We start from the raw sequence: 26,043 nt of genomic DNA, 5'->3' as shown, positions 1-26,043 counted from the left end.
AAAACACTAGCTGTTTAGTGCTGAACGATGTTCAAATAAATGTGATGAAACTTGGAAAATTGAAATGGCGGCAGCATTACTGAGGTTGAGGGTTTGAGACTCACATTGAGAATTTCGATTACACACACCACCACTTCCTTGCGTTATTTCCTTGCGCCTTCCACACGTGGCAAGCACGTGACCATTCCACAACGGAATTCAAAAAAACTGAGTTAGAAGAGGATTCAAAATCATAATGGAAGAATAATAAATGAAAATAAATTACATACATAAAATATGGAAGATATTAGTGCTCTAAAATAACTTTATTTACCTACACCACAAGTTTTTGCTGTTATTGAATACCAGCGATGGGTGATGGAGGTTGAAAATGTTAAAAACAAGGTTTACCCACTAGTAAACTGCAGTGTATAAAAAAGGCACTTGTTTGATCCAAGCACTGACGCAATTAATACATTTTTAAAACTGTGGTGATTATATCTTAAACATAAGGTACACTGCAGTATTGACACTTGCGTAATGAAAGAAATAAAAACGTTGTGACCATTCATCTTTCAGAAGAGGCTGAATTTCTGATGATGTTTTAAAAGAACAGCACCTGAACTGTAAACCTATATTTTACCAAATTAAAATGTATTTTAAGTGTTCTTTTTTCATATTAAGACATCAGAATTTTGAAAAAACTTCTCTCTCATTTTTGGGACTCTGGTGATGAACAAGCATAAAATGCCACAAATACTCAATCTAGGGAGCACTCATGTCCTGGTCTTCAAGGAAAACAACTAATTGTTAAATTTAACATCATGCAGATAGCTTAGTGATCTGCATTAACATATTACATAATTACATGTATCAAATGAAAGTTTGTGTTTTTTAATAGGAACATTCCATAATTAAAAAATTAAATCACCCATGGCTGTTAATGAAGAAAAATATTTGTAAATAAAACTACAATTTGCTCTAAAAATAGCCATAAACTCACCTTGCACCAGAAGTCTTCATATAGTGTACATGCAATCATGCAGCGCTCAAAGAGTACAATAACTCGCTCGTGTGAACCATTGGCAATCTCAAAATCAAGGTAATTTTGCCAGTTCCGCAGCTGTGCTCTGTCTAGTGGCTTCACATGGAAATATGGCCTCTTTATCTATGGAATACAATTTAGCATTTTTTTTTTGTTTTAAATTTCAGAGTATAATCAAAATAAAAATGAGCCACTCTACAAAATACTAGCATCAAAATAGCTTCTCATATTTTAATCAAATTATTTAAACATTTTAATAACATAAACCCCTAAGAGTGATTACAACAGAACAGTTAAAAATCATTACATTAAAATTTCAGAAATAAAACACATTTTTATAATACCATTATATAATCTATACTAATAAAAGGCAAAGCCCTCACTCACTCACTCACTCATCACTAATTCTCCAACTTCCCGTGTAGGTAGAAGGCTGAAATTTGGCAGGCTTATTCCTTACAGCTTCCTTACAAAAGTTGGGCAGGTTTCATTTCAAAATTCTACGCGTAATGGTCATAACTGGAAGCTATTTTTCTGCATATACTGTAATGGAGTTGAGCTCAAAAGCCATGGGGGGGCGGAGTTTCGTGTGACATCATCACGCCTCCCACGTAATCACGCAGTACGTAGAAAACCAGGAAGAGCTCCAAAAACCGCTGAAGAAAACATACATTATATAATTAAGAAGGCAGCGAAACAATTAGAAGAGAGTGACTGACATATAAAACCATATTCAGCGGCTCACGTGAACTGACGCAGTGCGCAGACAAAAAGCAACATTTCCAAAGAGTGCCGAACAAAAACCGAATTACACTGCTACGCTCAAATAGACAAACCACACGCCGTGGTGCAATAGTAGAGGCTTCGCCTCTAGCGCCGGCGTCCGAGGTTCGATTCGAGAGGGGATGCACTGAGTATGTACGTGTGTTTCCCGATTCATTTTAGCCTCGCATTCCCTTGGTTTGAGACGTATGAAAAAATATGCGGTTAACGCAGAAAGACAGATCACCAATTGAAGCTTTATGAATAATGGATACTTTATTCGCGATCAATGATTGTTTTGGTAAAGCCATACTCAGTGTATTCATTAGATGAACGGTAAAAAAGTAAGAGCGAGGGGAGGGTAACTTATTGAGGCATGCAGGCAAAACCACAATAGCACGCGGGCTCGATGTACTGTAGTGTGAGTCAACTCGATCTGAATTGCGCGATCACATTTAAAAAAATATATCTTTTCAAGTTCTATTTAGTCCATATGTGTCAAACTCAAGGCCCGCAGGCCACATCCGGCCCGTGTAATTATATCCAGCCCGCGAGATCATTTTATATATTATTGTTAATTAATGGCCCGGGGATATGAAGTGCTGGTAACACAATAAACTACAGATCCCATAATGCAGCGCTTCAGCTGCCTTGCCGAACACTTACAGCGTTAATCAAGTCTAGCTTATGATGCTGCAAGTTATTGCAAAGCTAGCCCACACGATGCCAAAGAGAAAAGGTGATTCTGAACATAGAGCCTTTAAAAACCGATGGGAGGCTGAGTATATGTTTACTGACATTGCCGGTAAACCTGTGTGTCTCATTTGTGGAGCTAATGTGGCTGTAATTACAGAATTTAATCTAAGACGGCACTATGAGACAAAACATCAAGATAACCTGAAAGACCTGAATGCAATGCACAAGATACAGAAAGCAGAAGAGTTAAAGAATCTGACACTTCAGCAGACGTTTTTACCCGTGCAAAATCACAAAGTGATTTCAAGTGAAGCTACTTTTATGGGAGACACAAATGCACCAGTGCAACTTGCCCCACTTTCCCTCTTGCCAAGTAATGTTGAACCAAGTCGGCCCTACGGTGTTCACAAATACGCACTTTGCTGATAAACTGAGCGCACTGCGCACTGAGTTCGCACGGCGCTTTGGTGACTTTGAAGAACAAAAAAAGAATTTTGAGTTGTTTCGCAACCCATTTGCCGTCGATGTGGAAACTGCACCTGTGCAGATTCAGATGGAGGTGATTGAGCTGCAGTGTAATGGCACACTGAAGGCAAAGTACGATACTGCACGGCCCGCAGTTTATTCACTCCATTCCCGCAGAAATGCTCCAGCTCCGTCTACATGCGGCTCAAACCTTGTGCATGTTTGGTACCACATATCTGTGTGAGAAGCTCTTCTCAGTCATGAAGACTAACAAAACAGCACACAGGAGTCGCCTCACTGATGAGCACCTGCAGTCCATCCTGAGAATCTCCACAACACAGAACCTCACACCAAACATAAACGAACTTGTTGCCAAAAAAAGATGCCAGGCATCCAGCTCTGATAAAATGACATAAGAGCAAAGACAACTGAATGATTTGATTTGTTATTGCTGAAAAGAACAAATTTTATTTATATTTCCAGGTTTTGTTATGCACCATGTTCATATTTGAATTTGTATAATTTTGACAGGATATATTTTTATGGAGAGCAAAATCTTTTGGGATATTTAAAATTTAAGTTTATTTTTTATATAAAATTACATAAGAGTAAACATACATACATACATAGATTCACCACTGTTTCAGATGTTCAACATTTGGAGATAATTGCTCTCACTATAGTGTGGTCCCAAAGCCCCAGAAATGGCTCCTGAATGAAAGGTTTTAACAACCCCCCACCCAATCAAGTAGTTACTTTGATGTTTTAACATATCTTGTAGTAAGTACTTTACTCTTATAGTAAGGGTCAATATATGGCGAAGTTTATATTGAACAGGGATAGCTACAATTACTGTAGGTCTTTCAGTCAGCTGAGTCTAACTATCTAAGTGAGTAAGTAAGGGAACAATTACTTGTTCACATGGTTAACGGATATTGGAAAACTTTATTATTTAAATAAATTAAGTAACAATGTAACACTAGTGTTAAAGGTTTACTCTAGTCAGGAAGCGAGTAAATATAGTTTTCACAGCACTGTATCTGTCTTCTACCTACAAAGATCATTTAAATGTATAAAATGCACTGTGGAAAGAAAATGTTGAAAAAACATTGTTAAACTACACACTTTACATATTTAAGAACATTAAAAGTTTCTTGAACATATGCATAGAAAAGTACACTTAAAAAAAAAAAAATAGCTCAAGTGGACTCACAGCCTCTTCAAAATTCCAACGTTTGCTGACTTCAATTTCATTGTTTTGGAAAACCGCCTGTCTCTCAGCAATCAGCAGCTCACGAACCTTCTGTTCCTGTTCTGCCTGAAAGCAAAAATCATAAAAAGGAAACTATTTTAACTAGACTTTTAGATAAAAGTGAAAATACTAAGCATAAAAGTGAAGTTGAAATTTTTGCTTTATAAATACTATTCATCTTATATGAATTCATCTTGCACTATTACTGGAATGGTAATGCAATCCAACTAAAGCCAATATCACATTATACTACTTCTAGTCATGTGGTATGTCAAATTTGCTGCCTGCAGTTACTGATGCTGTCACCAGACTATGTCAGTTTATGTGACTGAAAATCACGGCCCATGTTATTATTTACCAACTGACTGCTGACCTTCCAGAAATGTCATGCTCACCCCTTTATGCGACAGCCAATAATATTCTGCCTGACAGAACCAGTGCTGTATGAAGGGTTAACAGGTACAGCAATATTAGCTGCCCTTTTCTCTTTTTTCCATTCTGTTTTTGCACATAAAATATCAGAAAAAAGCGTTTCATCTGTTTGCAAGGTTCAAAATATACATGTTCCTTATTCCAAACTGGTACATTTTATGCAACTTTACTTCTGAATGAGCCTTTGTTGGTTGTCAGCTCTCATGCACACAAAGCCAAATACTACAACTAAAGATAAAATCATAGGAGGTCCTAAGCTAGTTGGAGTGAGTCACTGGATATGTCAGAAGAAGCAACCAATCTTACTAGAGAACTCCAGCAAGTGTCCCAGGTTATAAGAAGATTATGTAAATGAAGGCTTCAACTAAAAAAAACAAAAAAAAAACACACACACTAGAAAAGCCACGTAACATGACATTGGCTTAAAATGCTTTGAGGTATTCTTTTCAAACTTAACTAATTGAAGACAATGTTACACTAATTACATCTCTCTATTATAAATAAAAATCCTGTGGGAGGGAATGACTAGGAGACAATACGTGATCTTCACGTTAAGATCACAAAAGAAGTGCATATAAAGCGTATAAAGGACAATACGTTATAAATAAAACGTCGACAACTAAAAGATCACATTAGCGCAAACAAAAGGAAATGAATCAGCAGGAACAGGTGTAATTGGGAAAAAAAAAAAAAATAGCAGGACAAAGCGAGGTCAGAAATAAAAGGCAAAGAGCAGAAAACAAAGTCGTTTGCATCATTCAATGCACAAAATGTAGATTTACACAATAATGGAACATACGCTATGAGAATCTGTGGTCCCGCAACAGTTAAAGCAACGACAAGTTTAATTTCAAGGAAAACACAATTCATTCAGGTGTATATTTAGGATCACAGGAAAGCGATCACAACGTGAGCAGCAGAGACACAAAGTGGCAAAAAGGACAGTGGCTGTACAGGCTTTAAAATGATTGAAGAGCAGCACGACAGCAGCAGCCCCCCCCTTCACAACGCGAGCAGCGTTATACGTCCTGCAAGAAAGAGATTTAACCACGCCCGGGGCCGGAAATAAAGAACAATTATTGTTTTTACAACGTCATGCGAGTTAAGGCAGTGAGCCATCATTTAAAACAAGTCCACAGACATCTAACCTAGCAGTTGTTGGATTGCTTTTGGCAGAAAAGCATCTTTTGCGTCCAGCTCTTAAAATAATGGCATGCGACAAGCAGAACAGGCAGCTCGCAAGCAGCAAAAAGACAGCAGATGATCTGACATCATATTCTTAGCGTGCGTTCAGCCGTCCCCCTTCACAACGTGAGCAGCATTATACGTCTGGCGAGAAAGAGATGTAACCACGCATGGGGCTGGAAATAAAGGCCAAGTATCATTTTAACAAAAGTTTTTAAAGTAAAAGTAAAAATAATGCATATGTAACAATTCCCATGAAAATAACAATCTCTTTAAATTGTATATCCGGTAAACCAAACACGGGGGTGGGCGAGTGAAGCGAGCAGGGGGCAGAGCCCCCTTGTTCAAAAAAAAAAGTCTTGGTCCATAACCTTAACATCTCCTGAAAACACAGTTCTAAGAATCACCAATGAGGATAATTTTGGTTAATTTTCAGGTTTACTTCTTGCACCTGCTGGAAGGTTCCATTGTATTCTACATCACTGAAAATGCATGCCCCATTATCAAAACCATTCTCACTCTACCCACCACCCAAAATGACGGTTCCATAGAGATTAATGAACATGTGCCTGCTTACATATTCTGTTCTTTTTAAATGATCCTTTTTATAGAGGATGCAAGAATCAAATTGTTCACACTTAAAAGTCTGAAATACTAGTGTAATACTAGAGTGAAGTAGGCTGACAGAGGTTTATATGAAACATTGGTATTAAATAGATTGCCACACAGCTAGCTATTGTTCAATTATGACTCTGTTTCTCCCATCAGTGAAAGATGTCATTTGTGTGAGATTCTTGTTAGATTATATAACTTCTTGTTTTTTTATGTTATTTCTAAATTCATTGCACCAGGCAGCCTCTCTGTGTCAGCTTACAACTGACATCGGTACCCAGGGTACTTGAGACCAGGAATTTCCATTAGCAATTTGAACACAAGGTACAAGTTAACTCACGTGTCAGTGAGCCTGTCAACATGCAACATACAAGATCACTCGTACCCAAGTATACAGCCAAAAAAGATGCAGCCATATTGCTACTACGTCAGCTACTTACTACAGTGCCATAATTTTTTTTTTTGTGGCAGCAACTTGAAGAATATAGTATCATAAATATACAGTCCATAGCTATATTGTCTTGAAAAACACATGATGATGTTTTTAAGATTTGTTGTAAGATATTTTTATTATAATGGCAGCAATTGAGCTAGTGACAATTAATTGGATGATTTGGAACCTGTAGCCTCTGGTACTGATGCGGATGTCATTTCTTCATCACAAAGCATCCGACTTGACCTGACTGTCAGGACAGCACTATGTAGATATTCTGACGCCCACTAAGTGCAACCAGTCGCCAACTACTGAATGTGCTTAGTGCAACAAGTGCAGACACTGCAAAGAATTGTTATATTTGTGGCACTTCTAAGCCTGCACTGTTCAAGGTGCCATGCTTCATGGACTCTCATTCAAATTGAGAGACTTTTATTTTTACCAGCAACATGACTAAAAGCAATGAACGGTTTCCTTATATTTTTTTATTGGACTTATTTATGTTTGGAGGCTTTAATAGAGTTACTTTTGATAATAAAACCATTGCTTTCTAATATACTTCTTTATGAGCTTTGATAGAGTTCATTATTTAGCATATATGCATATGCCTATACAGTAGCTTTATGGTAATAAAACGGTGCAGCAGTGAATGTGTTACTTGAAAAAGCACAGTGTAAATGAAGTAACTGGGTGCTTCACAACTAAAGTGGTCTACCTTTTAAGTTAAATTCAACTACTGTATTATCGCATTCACTTAAACTAAGAAATTGAGAATGTGCATAACTTGTTGCATTAGAAATTTAATTTAGAAAGAGGTTTGGCACTCTCCTTGAGCTATGGAGTTCTGAAATAAACTGCATACCTCTTTTCCTGTGTTGTCTTAAGTTGCAATAGACAAGCAGCATAAATTTATTCCTTTCTCTATACTCTGTTTTTTGCCGTTATTCAAAAACTCCCACAGATACAGCAAAAATCAAGAATTAAAGGGAGGGAACACTTTCTTTTCTTGGCATTGCTGTCAAGTGCACCCTTTGGGGGGGGGACGGGGACGAGAGATACAACTAGGAACCTACCTATGTCAGCCACACTTGTAGGCTTTTTTAAAAATAAAAGTCCATTTTTATTTTACTGTAAAAGCTCTGGAGTCCTTGTTTATTTACTGCATTCTTTAAAATTATTTCTGATGGTGCACCCTACAACCTTAGTGGTCGGCCTAATGTAGCTACTTTAGCTACACTGCTAACTTACCACCTTTTAACAAACATATTTAGTTACTGTAATGCAGTTGCAAGTGCAAAGAACTAAATAAATGACAAAAAAGGCATACACAAACAAGCCATTAAAATTAATACTGTAAACAAAAATAAAAAGTCATTACAAAATCTTTAGCAGTAGAATCGATTCCTGGTGGTGCATCCTCTGGCAATGATCCATCCTGAACTTCCTCAGTTTTTGAAGTGGTATGGGTTGATACAACCTGGGTCCTAAGTCTCAAGAATTCCTCAATGGACAGTATTTTACGGGGTGGGTGGCTTGCCACATGCTCTTTGAACCTAAAGATTTGATATTACAAAACTCTTAGTCAGAATGTAACTTGAAAAGGGCATTTGGTAAAACATGTTCATAGACTATCCACCCAAACATTATCATGCCCACTTAATAATCCTAACACAGTAATTAAGTTGATTACAGACACAACTGATTATACTATTAACCTTGAATAGCACACTGTAACACTTAAAAGGACCAGTGCTTAAAACTGAAAACATTGTTTTATAAGTTCCTAGAATATTTTAATGTTAGGTGTCCAAAATGTTTGTTTCCAAAGTGATCTAAAAAAAAAAAAAAATAGTGTTTTGTATATTGATTCAAAGTGTATTAAATATCAAAATATGGACTCCATTTTAGCCTGTGATGTTTGTACAACAAAATGCCTTTCCAGACTTGGTTAAAATGCATTTTCTTAAGTGAAAAATGGGTGTGCTTCCATTCTACAATTAAGCAATTTAAAATCCTCCCCCATTTAATTCAACAATTCACTCCTAACCAGGTCTCTTGTGATACAGACACTTTACCTCTCAAAGTGGCTGCTGTATAGCTGGGTGGGAATCCTTAGCAGCCGGTCATAAATGGCTGTGACAGCTTTCAAATTCCCTTGTTCTTTCTCCCAATTAACATACATTTCCCAGAGACGATCAGACCGGAAGTCTGTCCCTGCTGCTAGTGTTGCCGATTCAAATGCACTATTTAAGAGAGAAAGATAGGGGATGGGGATAGACATCTTTTCTGATTACTTCATATTAAACATCTTGTCTCGTTTACCATCAGTGGTCCAGGTGACAACTTCAACCTAATATCACTTTGGAATATGTTACCAAAAATAATATTTTTTCTTTTTTTTTTTTTATATATAAAGTTAACCCATGTAGTTTTTAATGATAGCCAAGAAAAAACCATTATGCATAACAAAAAAAAATGGTTTGACGCAACAGAATTAGAAGGTGTCCAATACAGCAAACTGTGAAAAAAAATGTGAAAAGAATGTCCAAGGAAAAAAGAAAACAAACAACCTCATGTTTGTGTTGCATAATCCTCATGTCAGTTATCAAGGCATATACTCAACAATAACACATGTATTTTTGCAAAAATATTGTTAAATGCAAGGGGGAGTCAAGCTAAAGTTAGAAAATGTGATTTATTAGAAAATGGGTTCGCTTCCCAGGCTCTCCCTGCGTGGAGTTTGCATGTTCTCCCTGTGTCTGCGTGAGTTTCCTCCAGGTACTCAGGTTTTCTCCCACAGTCCAAAGACATGAAGGTTAGGTGCACTGGCAATCCTAAATTGTCCCTAGTGTGTGCTTGGTGTGTGGATGGGTGTGTGTGTGCCCTGTGGTGGACTGGTGCTCGCTGCTGGCAGGTGCCCCTTCTAATCTTATATCACAGCTCCAGCTTATTCAAAACTCGGCTGCAAAAGTCCTTACTTGAACCAGCTGCAGCGAGCACATCACACCCATCCTGCTCCATCTTCACTGGCTCCCTGTGTCTTACAGAATCGAATATAAAATCCTACTAATAACCTGCAAAGCCTTAAATAACCTCACGCCAAACTACATCAGTGACCTTCTCCATCACTATGTGCCTGCCCGCCCACTAAGGTCCTCTGATTCTGGCAATCTTGTTGTGCCCCACACTAATCTACACTCCATGGGTGACAGGGCCTTCAGCTGTATAGCGCCCAGACTCTGGAATGACCTACCGAAATTAATTAGATCAGCTGACTCCATGAATTCTTTTAAAAAACTCCTCAAAACTCATTTGTTCAGGAAGGCTTTTAGCTCTTCTTGACTTCATTCCCCTTCTCTCAGTTTACCTCTCTGTCAAGATGCTCATGTAACCTGTATATGTGTGCTAGACCATCAATTATGTTGTCTGTTAGGCTTTCTCTGAATTTACTGTCTTAATCTTTATTTATTTATTTGGTTTGTACAATGCTATATACTATATACCCAGCCGTTCTCTCTTATATTCTGTAAGTGCCTTGAGCATTGGAAAGGCGCTATATAAATAAAATGTATTATTATTATTATTTCCTGCCTTGCGCCCTGTGTTGGCTGGGATTGGCTCCAGCAGACCCCCCGTGACCCTGTAGTTAGGATATAACGGGTTGGATAATGGATGGATGGATGGATGGATGGGAATGAACCTTAAAAAAAAAAAAAATGATAATGTCATTTCTCAATATAGTCTCCACTCATCTTAGTGCACTTGTGCCACCTCCCTGGATTCCAGCAGAATAAAAGGGTTTTGTCTTGTACATATTTTGAGAAAAATCAATGCACATTATAAACAGAAAATGCATTCCCGTAATACTGTGCTGACTTGAGACAGGACTCTTGACCGGCGAATGAGGGAGAGAAGTAGGTCTTCAGTTCAAAAGTGCAGTATTATGGAAATGAGTTTGTTGATTATGATGTGCATGGGACTTTTCCAGAAATGTATGTTTAACAAAATATTTGCAAAAAGTAAATGTTTTACCCATTTTGAGCATTCAACTGTATACCAGACATACTGTATGTATTCACATGAGATTTTTTTTTTTTTTTTTTTACTTTTGTCTATAGACAATTTTTACATCATTTTCTCTTGTACAGTATTGGTGATCTATGGGTGCTTTTATATAAAGCATTTTTTAGCTCTGTTCAGCATGAAAACAGGAGATTAAATCTTTTTTTTCGGCCACCACTGTAAAACTACATAGGGTAAGTAACATTTAAAAAATATATATAATTTTGGGTAGAATAATTCTTAAGTTAAAACACTCTGAATAAGACAGGATAAACTTGAATATTTAACAATTACAAGAAGCTATTTAAGTATGTCAAGAACATGTGGTACTGTGGTTGTTTCATTTACATACAGATTCTGGTATTTGCATTTTCATGTGATCTCTACCAACATCTCTCAATATCAACACCCTTAAGTTTTTTTCCCCAAGAGGAACTTGTTATAATTTGCTTCAGATATTTTTCATATAACTTAAATATTACTGTGACTGGTTGAGGGTAGAGCCAGTCTGAATTATGTGCCTTGTTGGAATTGGTGGGACCCTAGTAAATTTAATTTGCTCTAACAAACTGCAAAACATATAGCAATCTTTGCTTTTGAACTTGTATATATAGTGCTTATTTTCAATTAAGCATAAAGTAGTATGTGCCCTATACACATGATGAGCATGTCCCAATATTCTTAAATTGGTTTTTTTTGGAAGGAAACCTTAATAATGGACAAAAGGCACTGTACACAAATCGTAGTTTCCTATAGTCACCACCCAAAAAAATGGGTTCCTTCAGTCTCCATCTGTACGTTACCTGCGAATTTTCTCTGTAGACTCCTTCAGATTCATATTCAGTGTCTCCCGCAGAAAATTAATATAATGAATCCACAGATCCAGACTGAGAGGGAACATCTGCAATGCTTGAAGACACACCTGTAATATAAACAAAGCAACATCAAGTCAGTATAATTAAATAAAACATTCTACAGCAACATACATCATTAATTTAAAAAAAAAAACAAACAAAAAAAAAACACTCAATTCAAGAAATACTACCATGACATTTCAATATCCTTTTACCAATATGTATTTATCTTTTTTCAACACCACACTGAAAAAATTGACAGGGCTTATTTATTTTAAACATAAACTCCATGTGTTTTACTTTGTTCAGAGATGGTATTAAGTCTATACAACTTTCAAAACAAAAAAACACTCTACAATTAAGTAACTCTCTTCAAAAATTCCAGGGTTTAAGCATACTGCTTGTGTTGCAAAGGAAGAAACAGTAATGTAGCATGATCTTGTAAGTCAGCTAGGTTAAAGATGTCTGCCAAACATGAAACTTAAGGTTAAGTTTATACTCTTTCGATTATAGTACTATGACACTGGGAGGTTTAATTCTCTGCTCCTGAAAAAAATGTGACCATTTAAATGCCAACAAAGTTAATGATTAGCAGGTATGAAGAGAAATCCTGAAGCGTTAATCTGATGACTGCTCTAGAAAAGTTTACATTTTACAACATAATTTATGTGGCAATTCTTTTGAACTATACACATTTAAATTTGCTGGTTATCTGCATTTCTGTATATTTTCCTGATAAACTGATAATTTCATAGCCATAGAGATACTAAGCAATAATACTAATAATATAATAAGAAAATTAAATAAATCTACTAAGAAAATATCCCCCTTTGACCCAGATTTCAATTACTTTTTTTTTCAACCCACAAATCATACACTATCAGTATCATTGTGCATTTGTTGCTAACCCATGGTGGACACCGTGGAGCAGCCTGGAGGAGTCATGCATTACTTAAGAGCGATGGGCAAACAGCACAGCAAATAAGCACAGAGACAAACATGCTAAAGACATCACAATGCCTTTTCTGTCGGGTGTGTACAATTCACATTTGTCAAAATACCTACAAAACTATCGCTGCAGTTGCACAGCTTGTGGGGTTTTCCCATTTTGGACAGTCAAGTCACTGGGGGGAAAAATGAACGAATTGAATTTAATCCGCACTTAAAAAGTAAGAACAGGTTTGCTTGCACGTTAAAATGCAATTAGCTTTAAGTTTTGTCTATTATGAAAGTTGTCGCCTCGGAGTCCATACTGTAAATAATTTAAAAACAAGATGTACACCAGTTTTAATGAAACCATAACTATAATACAAAATCATCCAGCAATATTTTGTAAAAGCTCCAACCATCACCATATTCTCTCTATTAAAAGGTTCTCTCACAGAACAAAATGTTAAAGTGTAGAATAGTGTAGGTGTGTGTCCACACACACACACACACACACACACACACACAGAGAGAGAGATGCAGCGATTCCTAGGCAATGTAAATTAAAATTATTTTGGAATCTTTAATGTGGCATTGTCTAGTAAAGTTTGATTTTGAAGCAGTGTCAGCATTTACTGTGATGAATATGATAAATAAATATATTTGTTCATATTTGTTTTTAAATATTGCATGATTCATAAAACACCAAAATATTTTGTTAAACCTTTTAAGCTAGAATTAAAAAAAAACAATTGAGATTACCTATTTCTACTTTATGATAACAGGAGGAGGAGAGACACAATGTATCCGAGTTTCTCAAAGTAGGTACCAGCACATTCAACTCCCCATTACACACCCCCACCCAAAGGCATTACTCTGTGGAAAATAATGGCTTCCACAATGTTTAAGCACTCTGGATTTTACCTTCCTGACATATTTTTCCTGATGGATGTTTATTTATGAAATATTGTTCTCATCTCTAAAAATGATACCACACATACATCACCTTCAGTTTAACAATATAAACCGTGGGTCTAAGATAAAGATTCATAGATCAGGGATGAACAAATTGTAATTGCATATGGTAGTCTGCTGGGCTATCAGCTTTGTAAACCTACTATTCCAGCTTTACATATGGAGAGGAAGGCTACCTGCAACTTTTTACATCAACTTTTATTTGTAAAATTATGTTGTACACAAATATGTAAAACTCTTCTGCAAAAATGTAAAGAGAATCAGCATCTTGGGGGCTTGGGGAGGACTTTCAGCAAAATAGACTTTTAAAGAAAAATGTCATGTTGATGCATAGTTTTAATCAAATGTACACACAAATTTTATTAAAAATGAACTTTCAGTTGTACACTTCATGAAAACACTCAGCATTCCATCAGTATTTATGCGATATTGCAGACTAACTTGTACAGTAAACAGTGTGTTACTGTCCTTTCTCACCTTTTCAAATTCAAAAATTAGTTTTGCATGAAAACAAAGGACCTCTTTTATATATGGTTTCCAGATGCTCCCTGAATAAAGCATGGTACATTCTTCAATGTCTCCCTGCAGTCATTATTACAGTGTGGAATTATTCTCCATATTTACTCCATTGAAAAAGTTCTTCCACTAATTGAAAAGGTGTTTTTTTTTCACTTATTTTTGTCATAATGCTGCTTGTAATTATCATTCCTTTGACTTGTATCTGGTATTCAAGCAATACTGGAGTGGTTCACTTTGTCTTCGGACGATGGTTTACAGATGTCTTGCATGCTATAAGCAACGGCCTTTAAAAACAACGCCAAAGTTAGGATCATACGTAAACAATTGTGTATTTTTACCAAATTGTTTTTGATTTGGAAAAGCTGCATGGAGCAAAGATCTGAAACATCTGATAGTCTGCCAAGGTTTGAGAGTCTGTGGTCTGAATGCCTAGTGCCCCCAGTTTTAAATTCCAGACAACCAGACTACTGATTTGTCCAGCCCTGGTAGGCAAGTTGTAAAGGTGACACATACAGATATTAACAGATACCAGTATCCCTGTTTGATTTGTTCCAGTTTTGGTCATGTCAGATATGTAACATAAAAAACAACAAAAAATAAAAAATCATCAAGAAAAATAGTTTAAAAAGTGGATCAAGATAAAAATGGCCGACAGTGTACCGAGAGTCCTTGTGTAGTGTACCTGGGAGCATTTAACTCTTTGTTTTTAATTTGCCACATTTCTATTTTCCTAATGAATCAAAATGAAAAAACAAAATAACATTTCATAAAACTTCTCACACATCACCTTCAAATGGTGATGCAAAAAATTACTAGGTCAGATTGGAGAGCATGCACTTGTACAGTGTGTTGCTGCACCCACCACACGACGAAACAGCTTGGGATCCCGGTTGGCAACCCCCCAGGCAGACACATGGTCCAGTCCCCACCAGAAATGACCATCTATCTGCTGCAGGCAAGTGTTACGTGGGCATCCCTTTGGCCTGGTGCAGCCACTCAGGTCATCAACAATGAGGATCCCGTGAGCTGGATCACCCTCAGGGAATCGCACCACATGGCCGTAGTGCCGTAACTGATGCTACCTCACAGTGCAGGTAATGTGCCTTATTCGGGACTCCATGAGAAACGGCTCATTTGACACTAGTCTGACACAAGACAAACCAGCAGTACTCAAAGATTCTCCGAAGAGACACAGTACCAAAGGAGTCCAGTCTTTGTCTCGGGTCACTGGATAGCGTCCATGTCTCACAACCATATAGTAAAACAGGAAGCACCAGGATTCTAAAAACTTGGACCTTCGTCCTTTTGCAAATATTGGGAGTGTAACACACCCCCTTAAAGTGACCCCTCCCACCCATTCCCCCATGCTCTCCTAGTTCGTCTACTGACTTCATAGGAAGAGTCATCAGAGACATGAACATCACTGCTAGGGTAAGTAAATCTCTCGACAAGGTCAACACTCTCTAAGCAGACAGATGCACTGCTGATGGCTGTGCCCAAGAAGTCATTAAAGGTCTGCATCTTGGTTATTATCCAGGAGTCTCACAAGCCCAGACACTCGCATTCCTCACTCATTCAATCAAGAGCCCCAATCATAGCCTTCATTCACTTTCAAAAAGATCACAGCATCGTTGGCAAAGATCAGTGAATCTTTTTTTACCAAAAGATGTTCCACAGCCACTAGACCCCACGACCCTGCCCAAAACCCAGTCCATCCAAGCATTGAACAGAGTAGGGGCAAGAACACACCTCTGATGAATCCCAGAATCAACTGGAAAAAATGTAGAGATTCTGCCTTTATTCTTCAAAGCAGTTACAATACCAGTGTACAGGCTAGCCATGATATTTAGCAACACTGGGTGATCCTATGAAGTCTCAGGATAACCCATAGGGCAGCTTGACCAACTGAGTCGAACGCTTTACAAAAATAGACAAACGCTACAAAGAATCTCTGCCGATATTTGCATTTGTGCTCCATGACAACCCTCAGTGCCAGGAAGCAGTTGATGGTAGACTTCTTAGGCGTAAAATCAGACTTCTCCAGTCAATGGTTGGTGAACAAGTGATCACAGATCCTATTGAGGATGACCCTAGCGAGGACCTTATCCGGCACTGACAGCAGGGTTATCCTCCTATAGTTGCTGTAATCCAGGACATCACCCTTCCCTTTCCAGATAGAGACAACAAGTCCCATTTTCCAAACAGTTGGGATGATGCCCATCTCCCAAGTGGAAGCAAAGATTGCTTGCAATGCAAGAACGACAGCCTTACTAATAGCCTGGAGAATTTCTCTCTGGATACCACAGATCCCTGCAGCCTTCCCTTCCTTCAGCTGACTCACCACCTGTGCAATATCAGTGAGACTGTGTGGTTCACAGCTAATTGGAGGATCAGCCTCTGGAACTGAAGACCCAGAAATGTCCAACATCCTAGCCAGAGGATCAGCTTTAAACAGCTACTCAAAAGTAGCCAGCCCAGTGGGTCACAATTGCAGCGTCATAAGTAAGGACCGTTCCATCACCAGCCCTGACTGCGACTGTCCAAGGGACAGATTTGGATGTGCGTAATGGTTCGATTCCTAAGTAAGCAGGATGTGAATCACAAGGCCATAAATGGTGGGTCACATGTTCACGGACTCCTCTGACAAAAGCCTCCTTATCTGCCCTCAAAATCCTCGTAGCGGTCCTTCTCAATTCCTAGTACAGACCGGAGATGTCACCAAGCTGTGCACTGCAACCCCTTTCAGTGTTATCCAGGGTGCCTTGTGAGATGAAACACCTCCTTCTGGGCACACTGGTAACACTAACACAACCCTCAGCAACCTCTAGACTTTTGTCACAGAAGGTCTCCCACATCACATTAGGATCAGAAGTTGCACCCAGGTCTGTAAAGTTCCTCACACAAACCGAGTGCAAACTCATTAGAAACAGCCAGGTCCAGCCTCATTCCTCCTAGTAGGTGGTAAACTATTGGACCTAAGCTGAATCTTCATAGTAGCAACAAGTCTGTGATCAGAATTCACAAACTGGGCACTGCAATAGACCTTACAGTTTCCAAATAAAACTATAAATGCAAAAGAGCAAGCTGGTAAGCCAATATAGTTTTAAGAAGCACATGTGAAAATATGCAGGCATTCATCATCTTTTGCAGATTAATAGAAAGATATTGAACTTTCTAACCCAAAATCATACCCCTTACCTCTTCAGCTTTAGAACAAAAGCCAGATCTCCTTTCCAGGTCAACATATTTCTTCCAATAGCCATAACAGTATGGATAGCGAATGAAAAATGCATTGAAAGCTTTTCGAGCAGAAGGCATGTGACCCTGAAAAACAGAAATGAAAACAAAATTAATTCATTAATTATAGTACAGTTTCTGCATCAAACAACTCTTCCCAAGTACAATATGTTACCCTTACCGTTGTTACATGAATTGTTGATGAAGACTACTTATATTGGAAATTGGGGGGATGAATTGCTTTAAAGTAACCTGTGAAAAGAAATACCCCATCTGATTGAAATTTTTAAAAGAAAGCTTAAAAATTATGACAAAGCAGTATTATGACCGAGCAAGAAATTTCACTACAGAATAGCACAAGTTTGGAAAAAGGTACAAAACCATTTCAAAGGGCACTGAACATCCCTCAAGTTCAGTGCAGTGCAGTATACTGGTGAGAACTGGAAGGGAAAGAAGAAATAAACAGTTCTAAACATAGTTGCTGAATAAACAGAGACATTTCTTTAGGGGGCATGCTATATTGTTGCTTTGTATAAATTCCAAAAGTATTAGGCTTTAAATTAAAATTATATTAATAGGTGACTTTTATTAATAGATATTTTTTCATAGGGAAAAGTGCACATAAGCAGTTTATGCAAAACATGATGTAAAGTAGTGTTCTCAACCTTTACGGTCCAGCATGAGAGCGAGTTAAAGAGCAGGGGGTGGTGGGGGTGCCCTTCTTTGTGAAATGAGCTCAGTTAGAACATGGGGAACCATGTCACGCAGCGCTGTCAACCCACTCGCGAACCAATGATGGCAACCCGGCTTCTACCAACAGCAACCCACTGTGGTTGAGAAACGCTGAAGAATATTACACATACATTGATCAGCCACAATATTAAAACCACTGACAGGGGAAGTGAACAACATTGCTTAGCTTGCTACAATTGTACCTGTTAAGGTGTGTGATACATTAGACAGCAAGTGAACAGTTACTTCTTGAAGGTGCTGTGTTGGAAGCAAGAAAAATGGACAATCCTAAGGTTCTGAGTGAGTATGAAAAGGGCCAAACTGAGATGACTAGACGACTGGTCCGGAGCATCTGAAAAACAGCAGGTCTTGTGGGATGTTCCCAGTATGCTGTAGTTAGTATCTACCGAAAGTGGTTCAAGGAAACATAACCAGCGACACGGCAACAGAGTCATGTGAAACCAAGGTTTACTGATGCGTGAGGGAAGTGAATGCTATCCTGTCTGGTCCAATCCCAAGAAGAGAAATGCTGAAATTGTAAAACTGCTGAAAAACTTAATGCTAGCCAGGACAGAAAGATGTCAGAAAACACAGTGGTATCCGCAGATCAGTCAGAGTGCCAGTGGCCTGATCATGTTTTCTGTTAGATAATATAGACTGCTGGGTGTGTGTGCATCATTTACCTGAGGAAGAGATGGAAATGGGACTATGAGAAGAAGGCAAACCACCAGAGGCAGTGTGATGCTCTGGGAAATATTCTGCTGGGAAACCTTGGGTCCTAGCATTCATGTGGATGTTACTTTGACACATACTATCCACCTAAAGACATATCTAATACACTATATACTACATACACCCATCCATGGTAATGGTATTGCCTGATGTTAGTGGTCTCTTTCAGCAGGACAGTGTGTGCCCTATCACACTGTAAAAATTGATCAGATATGGTTTAACAAACATGACAAAGAGTTCAAGGTGTCAACTTGGCTTCCAAATTTCCTTGATTTCAAACTGATTTAGCACTTGTAGGATGTGCTGGAAAAACAAGTCTGATCCATGGACGCCACAGTTTGCAACTTACGAGATTTAAAGGATCTTCTGCCAACATCCTGGTGCCAGATACCATGGGACACCTTTAGAGGACTTGTGGAGTCCATGCCCCAACAGGTTAAAGCTGTTTTGCAGGAAAGAAGGGGACCTATACAATTAGGCAGGTGGGCTTATTGTTGAGGCTGATCGGTGTATATATTAAAGGCTAATGAGACAAAAGTTGAATTATTTGGAGAGAATTTTGAATGAAATACATGGCGAACATGAATGATTGCACAATAGACGGTGTAAACTTTGGTGGTAGTAGAATAAAAATTGTGACTATGCTTTTTCGGGTTATAATGTTGTTTGTTAAGATTAATGAAAATATGAGTGGGGCAAGTTACAAAAAAATAGTTGCTACAGAAACAGTGGAAGAACTTAAGCCCACAATCCAAGCACACTAACCAGTGCAATAGTACAGTGGATTAAATTAAGAAAACAAATGTCACCGAGCTTAATCAGAATCTGGAACTTAATTCCACTGGCAATCAGTGAAGACCTGAAAATTGCTATCTGTCACTGTTCGCCAACTAACTTGACAGAGCTTGAGTAATTTTGGAAGAAGGAATACAGAAATGTTTTCCACAAAGATGACTGTGATAGCTGGCAAAGTATTACCTGGGTGACACTTTTTTTTATTATTGTTAATATACTAAAACAAAAAGTTATCTTCTAATATAATATGCTACCGTGGCTGCCTAGGATTTTAAGTCACCTGTAGCTCGCAAACCGTTTGACCTGAAACTCGGTACACATATACTACGGGACGTCTACTATCTGCTTTCGGAGTGTTAAGTTATTCCTCTTTTTATTTTTTATTTTATTGTACTGTAGAATCAACTCTCGGCAGTGGCCAGCAGGGCAGCTGTGTAGCGCATGCTTGTACGGACACTGTTCTCATTCCTACCACCTTCGCTATCACTTCGCCTAACTCTTCATATCTTAAATCATTCTTGATGCAGACTGAAGACTTAAGTTCCAGCTTAAGTGAAAAAAATAAGAAAAACGTACTAAGTAACTGCAACACAAACACCGACAATCAGTTTTAACGTGAAAGATGCTGACGAAAGAAGAGAAGAGCTGCTCAGGAAGCAGCAACCTCTGAGCAAACTTGCTAAACATACCGAGAAAGAGGATGAAAACTAGGAATGTTCAAGTCAAGAGTATTCACTGCATGTTATTGTGCACTGGGTCGTTACTGGTATTTTATAATCCTTTAACCAATATCATCATACAGTATATTTAGAAAGTACTCAGATACCTTCACTTAAAATTTCTAAAAATCCTGTTTTCACTTTGTCATTCTGGGATATTAAATGTTGCTGAATAAAGGATTTCAACACAAGGCTACAACATAGCAAAATGTGAAAAAATTGAAGAGGTCTGAATACTTTCTGAATCCACTGTACAGTATTTCATTAACCAAAGACAGCACTGTAAAAACCTTATATAAAAGTAGTCAAAAACAACATCCAAAAAAATGAATTAATAATACTGCCACTCAGATCCAGAGATCTAATTTATATGAAATTCAGCATGGCCAGATATTTAAGAAATACCTCTGTATTTTCAATAAATGTTATGACTACCACTAGACATCTATGCATTTAGCTGCACCTAAAAAAACAAAAATGGGCAGACTGGATCATGGCGATTTCGAAATACAAGTAATCCTGGAACAGAAACCGAAGTATGACCAAAAGACATGTTTATAAGTAGATTATTAGGCAAGTATGATATAAACCAAATTTTTGGACTTGGTGAGGCCAGATGGGCAACATGATATACAGTAGCACATGCTGGCAATGATCACTAATGAAAGACTTCATTGTGAAAGATCTGTAGAGGCCACAGGAAATGCAAGGATGGTAGTACACATCATTTCAGCCCTTGCATTAATTAAATGGTCATCTTACATGAATTCCCTGGTAACTTCACAGACCATGGGTAGACAATACAGTATATACAAAATGGGACAACTTTAATAGAGTTCATTAAAAGAACTGCCACTAACCATATTCAGTATCCAAAACATATAGAGCCAGGTCAGATATAATCCACTGGTTGGCTAGCATGGTCCCTTTTTTTTTTTTTCCTCCCTTTGAGCCGATGACCAAGAGAGTCGCAAATGAAGATGGTGAGGCAGCTTAAATGCACAAGGATATATCAAAGAAACCCTCTAACCCATCACACATCTTTCCTTTTCAAAAGAGAAATTAAATATACACGAGTGTCATCTCTTGGAAATACCTACTGTATGTAACATCTGCACCCTTTCTCCTACACAGCATGTAGTAGTCATTTAATTATGCTACATCCAGTTAGCTCCACACATTCTACACGCCATTGTCTTACTAGAAGAGTAACTGCACCTACACCTTCAACAAATTTATACCCAATGAATGTTCCTTTGTTCTGGTTTTGAAGACATCTTTTACACATATCACATGTTTTGCGAGCTCATCTTATTTCTAGGTACAACCATTTTCTTTGTCACAGACTATTTAGGTTTGAAGTGGCTTTGGCATAACATATCACATAAAATGCAGCATTTACACAACCTAGAAAAATTGACATTAAAAAGGCTCACCTCATGTTCTATGAACTGCAGTAAGTCTATCCAGGCATTGAAGTCTAGTGGATTTTCCTGAGTTGCTTTCCAGAACTTCTCAAATTCTGGTGGACTGTCCTGGTCAGTGTCATCCAGCTCTCCATAGTCAGCCATCATATTTGCATACAGATGAGCCTTTTCCTTAACCAATGTCATGGAAGTACTGCCTTCATGAATAGTATTCTCTATGGTAGGGGCACGGTCTTTGCTGGAAGACTTGCTCACCAAGACATCAGGATTTGTCTCTGTTACAAATATATGAAGGCAAATTTTGAAAAATAAAACGTCTCTCTTTTTCTGGAAAAAACAGATTTTTAAAGCACAATTCCAAAATATTACAGATTACTTCTACAATATTTACAAACCTGTTTGGTAGTTAATGAGATTTCCCTACTTCTCAATATGTCAGTTTAATTATCATGTTGCCCCACAAAAAGTAACAAGCTACTGAATATGACATAGTTTGCCTATTTAGGTCATATTGTTTATGTTATGCCATACTGTGAGCATTCAGCTGCTTAGTTCACATCAGAATGCGGTGTCAAAAAAATCCAAAACACCAATAAGAGTTTCCTCCAAAGGATAAGCACATGATAAAGTTTCATACAACAAAATACAGTTATGTGAAAACATATATCCACCTTCATCCTATCATATTATTTTATGTGTCAAGATATAACTAAGAATAATAGAGCATTAGGTAAATCTAACTTTAGATGAGAAATAACACACAACAGAGTTTATTGACAATAAGAAAATAAAATGATTAATAGCATTACATCACTATTACAATGTGTCTACACAAAACTTGCCAGTTGCAGCTTTGACTATGTAAAGCTGAATTCCATCAGCCTTGATTTATTTTTTTCAACTTCTGCCTGACAGGCCTCTCACTGTTTTGTAATGAACGCTGTTTAAATTTTCCTAGGCACAGTGATCATGTGGCCAATACTGATAAAAAATGTCAGAATTGAAAGATGTAGTTACTAAAATAGTATATTCAATAACAAACAGAAAAATGAGTTACAGTCTACAATGATTAACCAAAACAAACATGATTGGACATAAGCAAGTAAAAATTTAGAGCTCAGTTGAGTACTGTCTGCTGATGTACTATGGAATCGTGTATTTCTGGCTGGTGGGTTATGTGACGTGAAATTGCATAATAAAACAATCACCACAGTGAGAATAGGCCCATTTGACAAAACCAATTAACTAAACAAATAACATCTACCAACAGCATTTAGATATGAATATTAAAACAATTTTAGACAGATATTAGTATACCAAACTGACGATGTGTAATTTGAAAAACAATAACAAATGCTATAAAATCTGTTCAATATAAACTCAATCTGCATTCACTTATCACCAAAAGATGTTTAAGCCAGTTCAGGGTCTCAGGAGCAACAGCCTGAACCTAGTCTACTGCAGGGTGTACTCAAACACACACACACACACACACACACACACGCACGCGCGTCTATGAGCCAATTAAAACTGTGATGTGCAAAGAAAATTATTGTAGTCAAAGAAATTAAATTATATTATTAACCAAGCAAGGTAACAGTCAAAGTATCCATTGAAACGTGCTTCAATCAATGAACCAAATCAACCCTCGTAAAAATCAAAACAAAAAAGTTAAGGAAAATCTACCTTAAAAATCAAGGTAACAAAATATTCTCAAACTTGCTTAGTCAACTTTGGGACTGTAAGTAAAAGATAAATGCAAATTCAACACATGTGTAAAGTTGGAGCAAGCGATTGGGCAAGAAAATGAATCAGTTGTTTACTCAGATTAAAAATTTGTTGCATTATAAACAATGACACTAGATTGTAAATTTACTTTTAATGTGTCCGCGTGCACTTGCGGGCATTGTTGCAGCATTTAGCTCAGACAGGCTTTAACCCGGACAAAAATTGCGTTTAGAAAAAAAATATGTAACACCTAAATATGTTCTTGCTTGGAATCATTTCCCTACGCAAAGAGATTTGGATTACATGTAAATTGACCACAAATCGTTAGGTATTCATCAAGTCCCTAACCCAATACAGCACTGATACACCAAGTAACCAGAGAAACTCGTTTAACCTGAGCGCACACAGAAGAAAATCCGTGCCTTTTTGCTAATGTGTCGTTAAGCGCTTCGAGACACGCTCACAGTACACCACATTGAAATAAAAATGACCTGTCAGTAACCCTAAAGGATACATTACGCAATTTAAAACTATTTTTTAAAACACCATTCAGACTAAAGGCTGGAATGTACTGCATGAATATATCCGGTTCCATTAATAACCCGGCTTGAAATCAAAACATTGGAATTTACCACCTATAATGAACCAGCTCATCGACGATCGGGACACCTCAACTATCTCACATTTTAAAACACAAGGCTTTGATCATGAACCTCTCAAACAAAAGCTAGACAACAAAAGGTTAAACAAAATATTTTAACACATGCCTCCAAGTCGCTAACTCCCCCCTATCAGATTCTTACGAATGTACTGACCCCGTGTAATCTCGGATCTGTTCGGACTGTTGCTCGAGTTTGTGTTTCTTCCCAAAACCTCGGCAGCCGCCGCCATCTTCAAAACCAGCGCCGGAAATACGTCATTTGGGAGAGACAGTAGCGAAAGACTGACTGACTTTCAATACGTTTGAGGAAATGATATCAACAACATCGAAATAAAATGACCATGCGGGAATTAATGTTTTCTGTTGTAAGTAATAAAAATAATTTGTCTCCACACATTTTAAATAGTAGCAACATTATTGTAATGCATGCACGTAAAGTTATGTTCCAGTGTATAAATAACTCCCCAATGTCATAGATTTCCTTGGTTTGTTAAAATTTGGATAATTTACATATCCCCGTGAATTTTCCATCATCCAGCACTATTTCTCATAAAGTAGTAAAACTTTACCATTTTTTGTTCCATTCTGAACCTTGCTAGACCTTCACAGACTTGTGAACATAAACCTTAAATTAGACATCGGTTATGAGAAAGTCAGTCATTCATTATCCAACCCGCTATATCATAACACAGGGTCACGGGGGTCTGCTGGAGCCAATCCCAGCCAACACAGGGCGCAAGGCAGGAACCAATCCCTTGGAAGGGCGCCAGCCCACCGCAGGGCGATGAGAAAGAAAACTCTGAATTCAAATCACCACTGCCTTGTAGGCTACGCCTTTTAAAGGCAAGGCGGGGGCACGTCAAACACCACCCCAGACCACCTGCTGTCTTATAGGTTTTGCATTTTTGGCACAGTAGGTGATCCAATTTACGCTAGGGACTGAAAATGAGCAAAGACTACCTTTTCATGAATGGAGATGGATAAAGAAGCGAGTCCTTAACAGCAGGACGTGTCTTAAGAGCAGGAACATTGAAGCTTGGGAGTCTGTTGGCAAGAAGTTAAGAACTCTTGGAAGTGACAGACAGAAGAAAAATGAGCATATTATAGTGCCTTCAGAAAGTATTCAGACCCCTTCTGTTTTTACACATTTTGCTCTGTTCCAGCTTTAAGCTAAAATTGCTAAAATTCATTTTCCCCCCCAGCAAACAACAGTGAATATCCCATAGTAACAAAGCAAAAGCAGGATTTTAGGAAATTCTGCAAATTTATTAGAAAAGAAAAAACTTAAAAATATTACATTGGCCCAAGTATACATATCCGTGCCTTGACACTTGAAATTTGGCAAAGGTACATCCCATTTTATTAGTCATCACGGAGGTGTTTCTGTACCTTGTTTGAATTCCACCTGTGGTCAGTTCAATTGATCGCATATAATTTGGAAAAGCACATACCTGTCTAAAGAAGGTCTCACAGGTGACAATGTGCATCAGAGTAAAAACCAAGCCATTTGATCAGAGGAACTGCCTGCAGACCATAGAGACAGGATTGTGTGACTGCCCAGTTCTAGATAGATAGATAGATTTCTAGGGAAGGCTACACAAATGTTTGTAGCATTGAAAGTTTTCAAGAGCACAGTGGCCTCCATAATTCTGAAATGGATTTTTTTTTAGCAAACACAACTCTTTTAGAGTTGACTGCCCAAACAAACTGAACAATCTGGGGAAAAGGGCCATGATATGAAAGGTGAACAATAACCCAATGGTCACTCTGGCAGAGCTCTAGAGAATCTGTGTGGAGATGGGAGAAAGTTCCAG

At 37.9% G+C, this 26,043-nt stretch overlaps 1 protein-coding gene across 3 annotated transcripts in view; it reads right to left on the bottom strand.

Moving 5' to 3' along the window:
* Window positions 1-24,886, bottom strand: part of LOC120539347 (pre-mRNA-processing factor 39-like) — a 40,316-nt gene extending 15,430 nt beyond the window's left edge. The window contains exons 1-8 of one of the 3 annotated variants that reach the window (XM_039769339.1): window positions 24,799-24,886; window positions 21,850-22,115; window positions 17,397-17,522; window positions 11,727-11,845; window positions 8,937-9,104; window positions 8,240-8,414; window positions 4,161-4,265; window positions 983-1,147 (exon numbers count right to left, since the gene is read on the bottom strand). In XM_039769339.1, coding sequence (XP_039625273.1) covers window positions 983-1,147; window positions 4,161-4,265; window positions 8,240-8,414; window positions 8,937-9,104; window positions 11,727-11,845; window positions 17,397-17,522; window positions 21,850-22,026 — 1,035 coding nt within the window. In that variant the 5' untranslated portion in view covers window positions 22,027-22,115; window positions 24,799-24,886. Of the gene's footprint in view, window positions 1-982; window positions 1,148-4,160; window positions 4,266-8,239; window positions 8,415-8,936; window positions 9,105-11,726; window positions 11,846-17,396; window positions 17,523-17,616; window positions 17,688-21,849; window positions 22,116-24,383; window positions 24,491-24,798 lie in introns of those variants that run through there. The other 2 variants (XM_039769338.1, XM_039769340.1) reach the window with 2 other exon arrangements.
* Window positions 24,887-26,043: the final 1,157 nt, after the last annotated feature.

This window comes from Polypterus senegalus, chromosome 11 (assembly GCF_016835505.1).
Source record: "Polypterus senegalus isolate Bchr_013 chromosome 11, ASM1683550v1, whole genome shotgun sequence".
In the NCBI taxonomy this organism is placed as follows: domain Eukaryota; kingdom Metazoa; phylum Chordata; class Cladistia; order Polypteriformes; family Polypteridae; genus Polypterus; species Polypterus senegalus.
The sequence above is the reverse complement of the archived record's forward strand: the minus strand, read 5'-3'. Positions and strand labels throughout refer to the sequence as shown.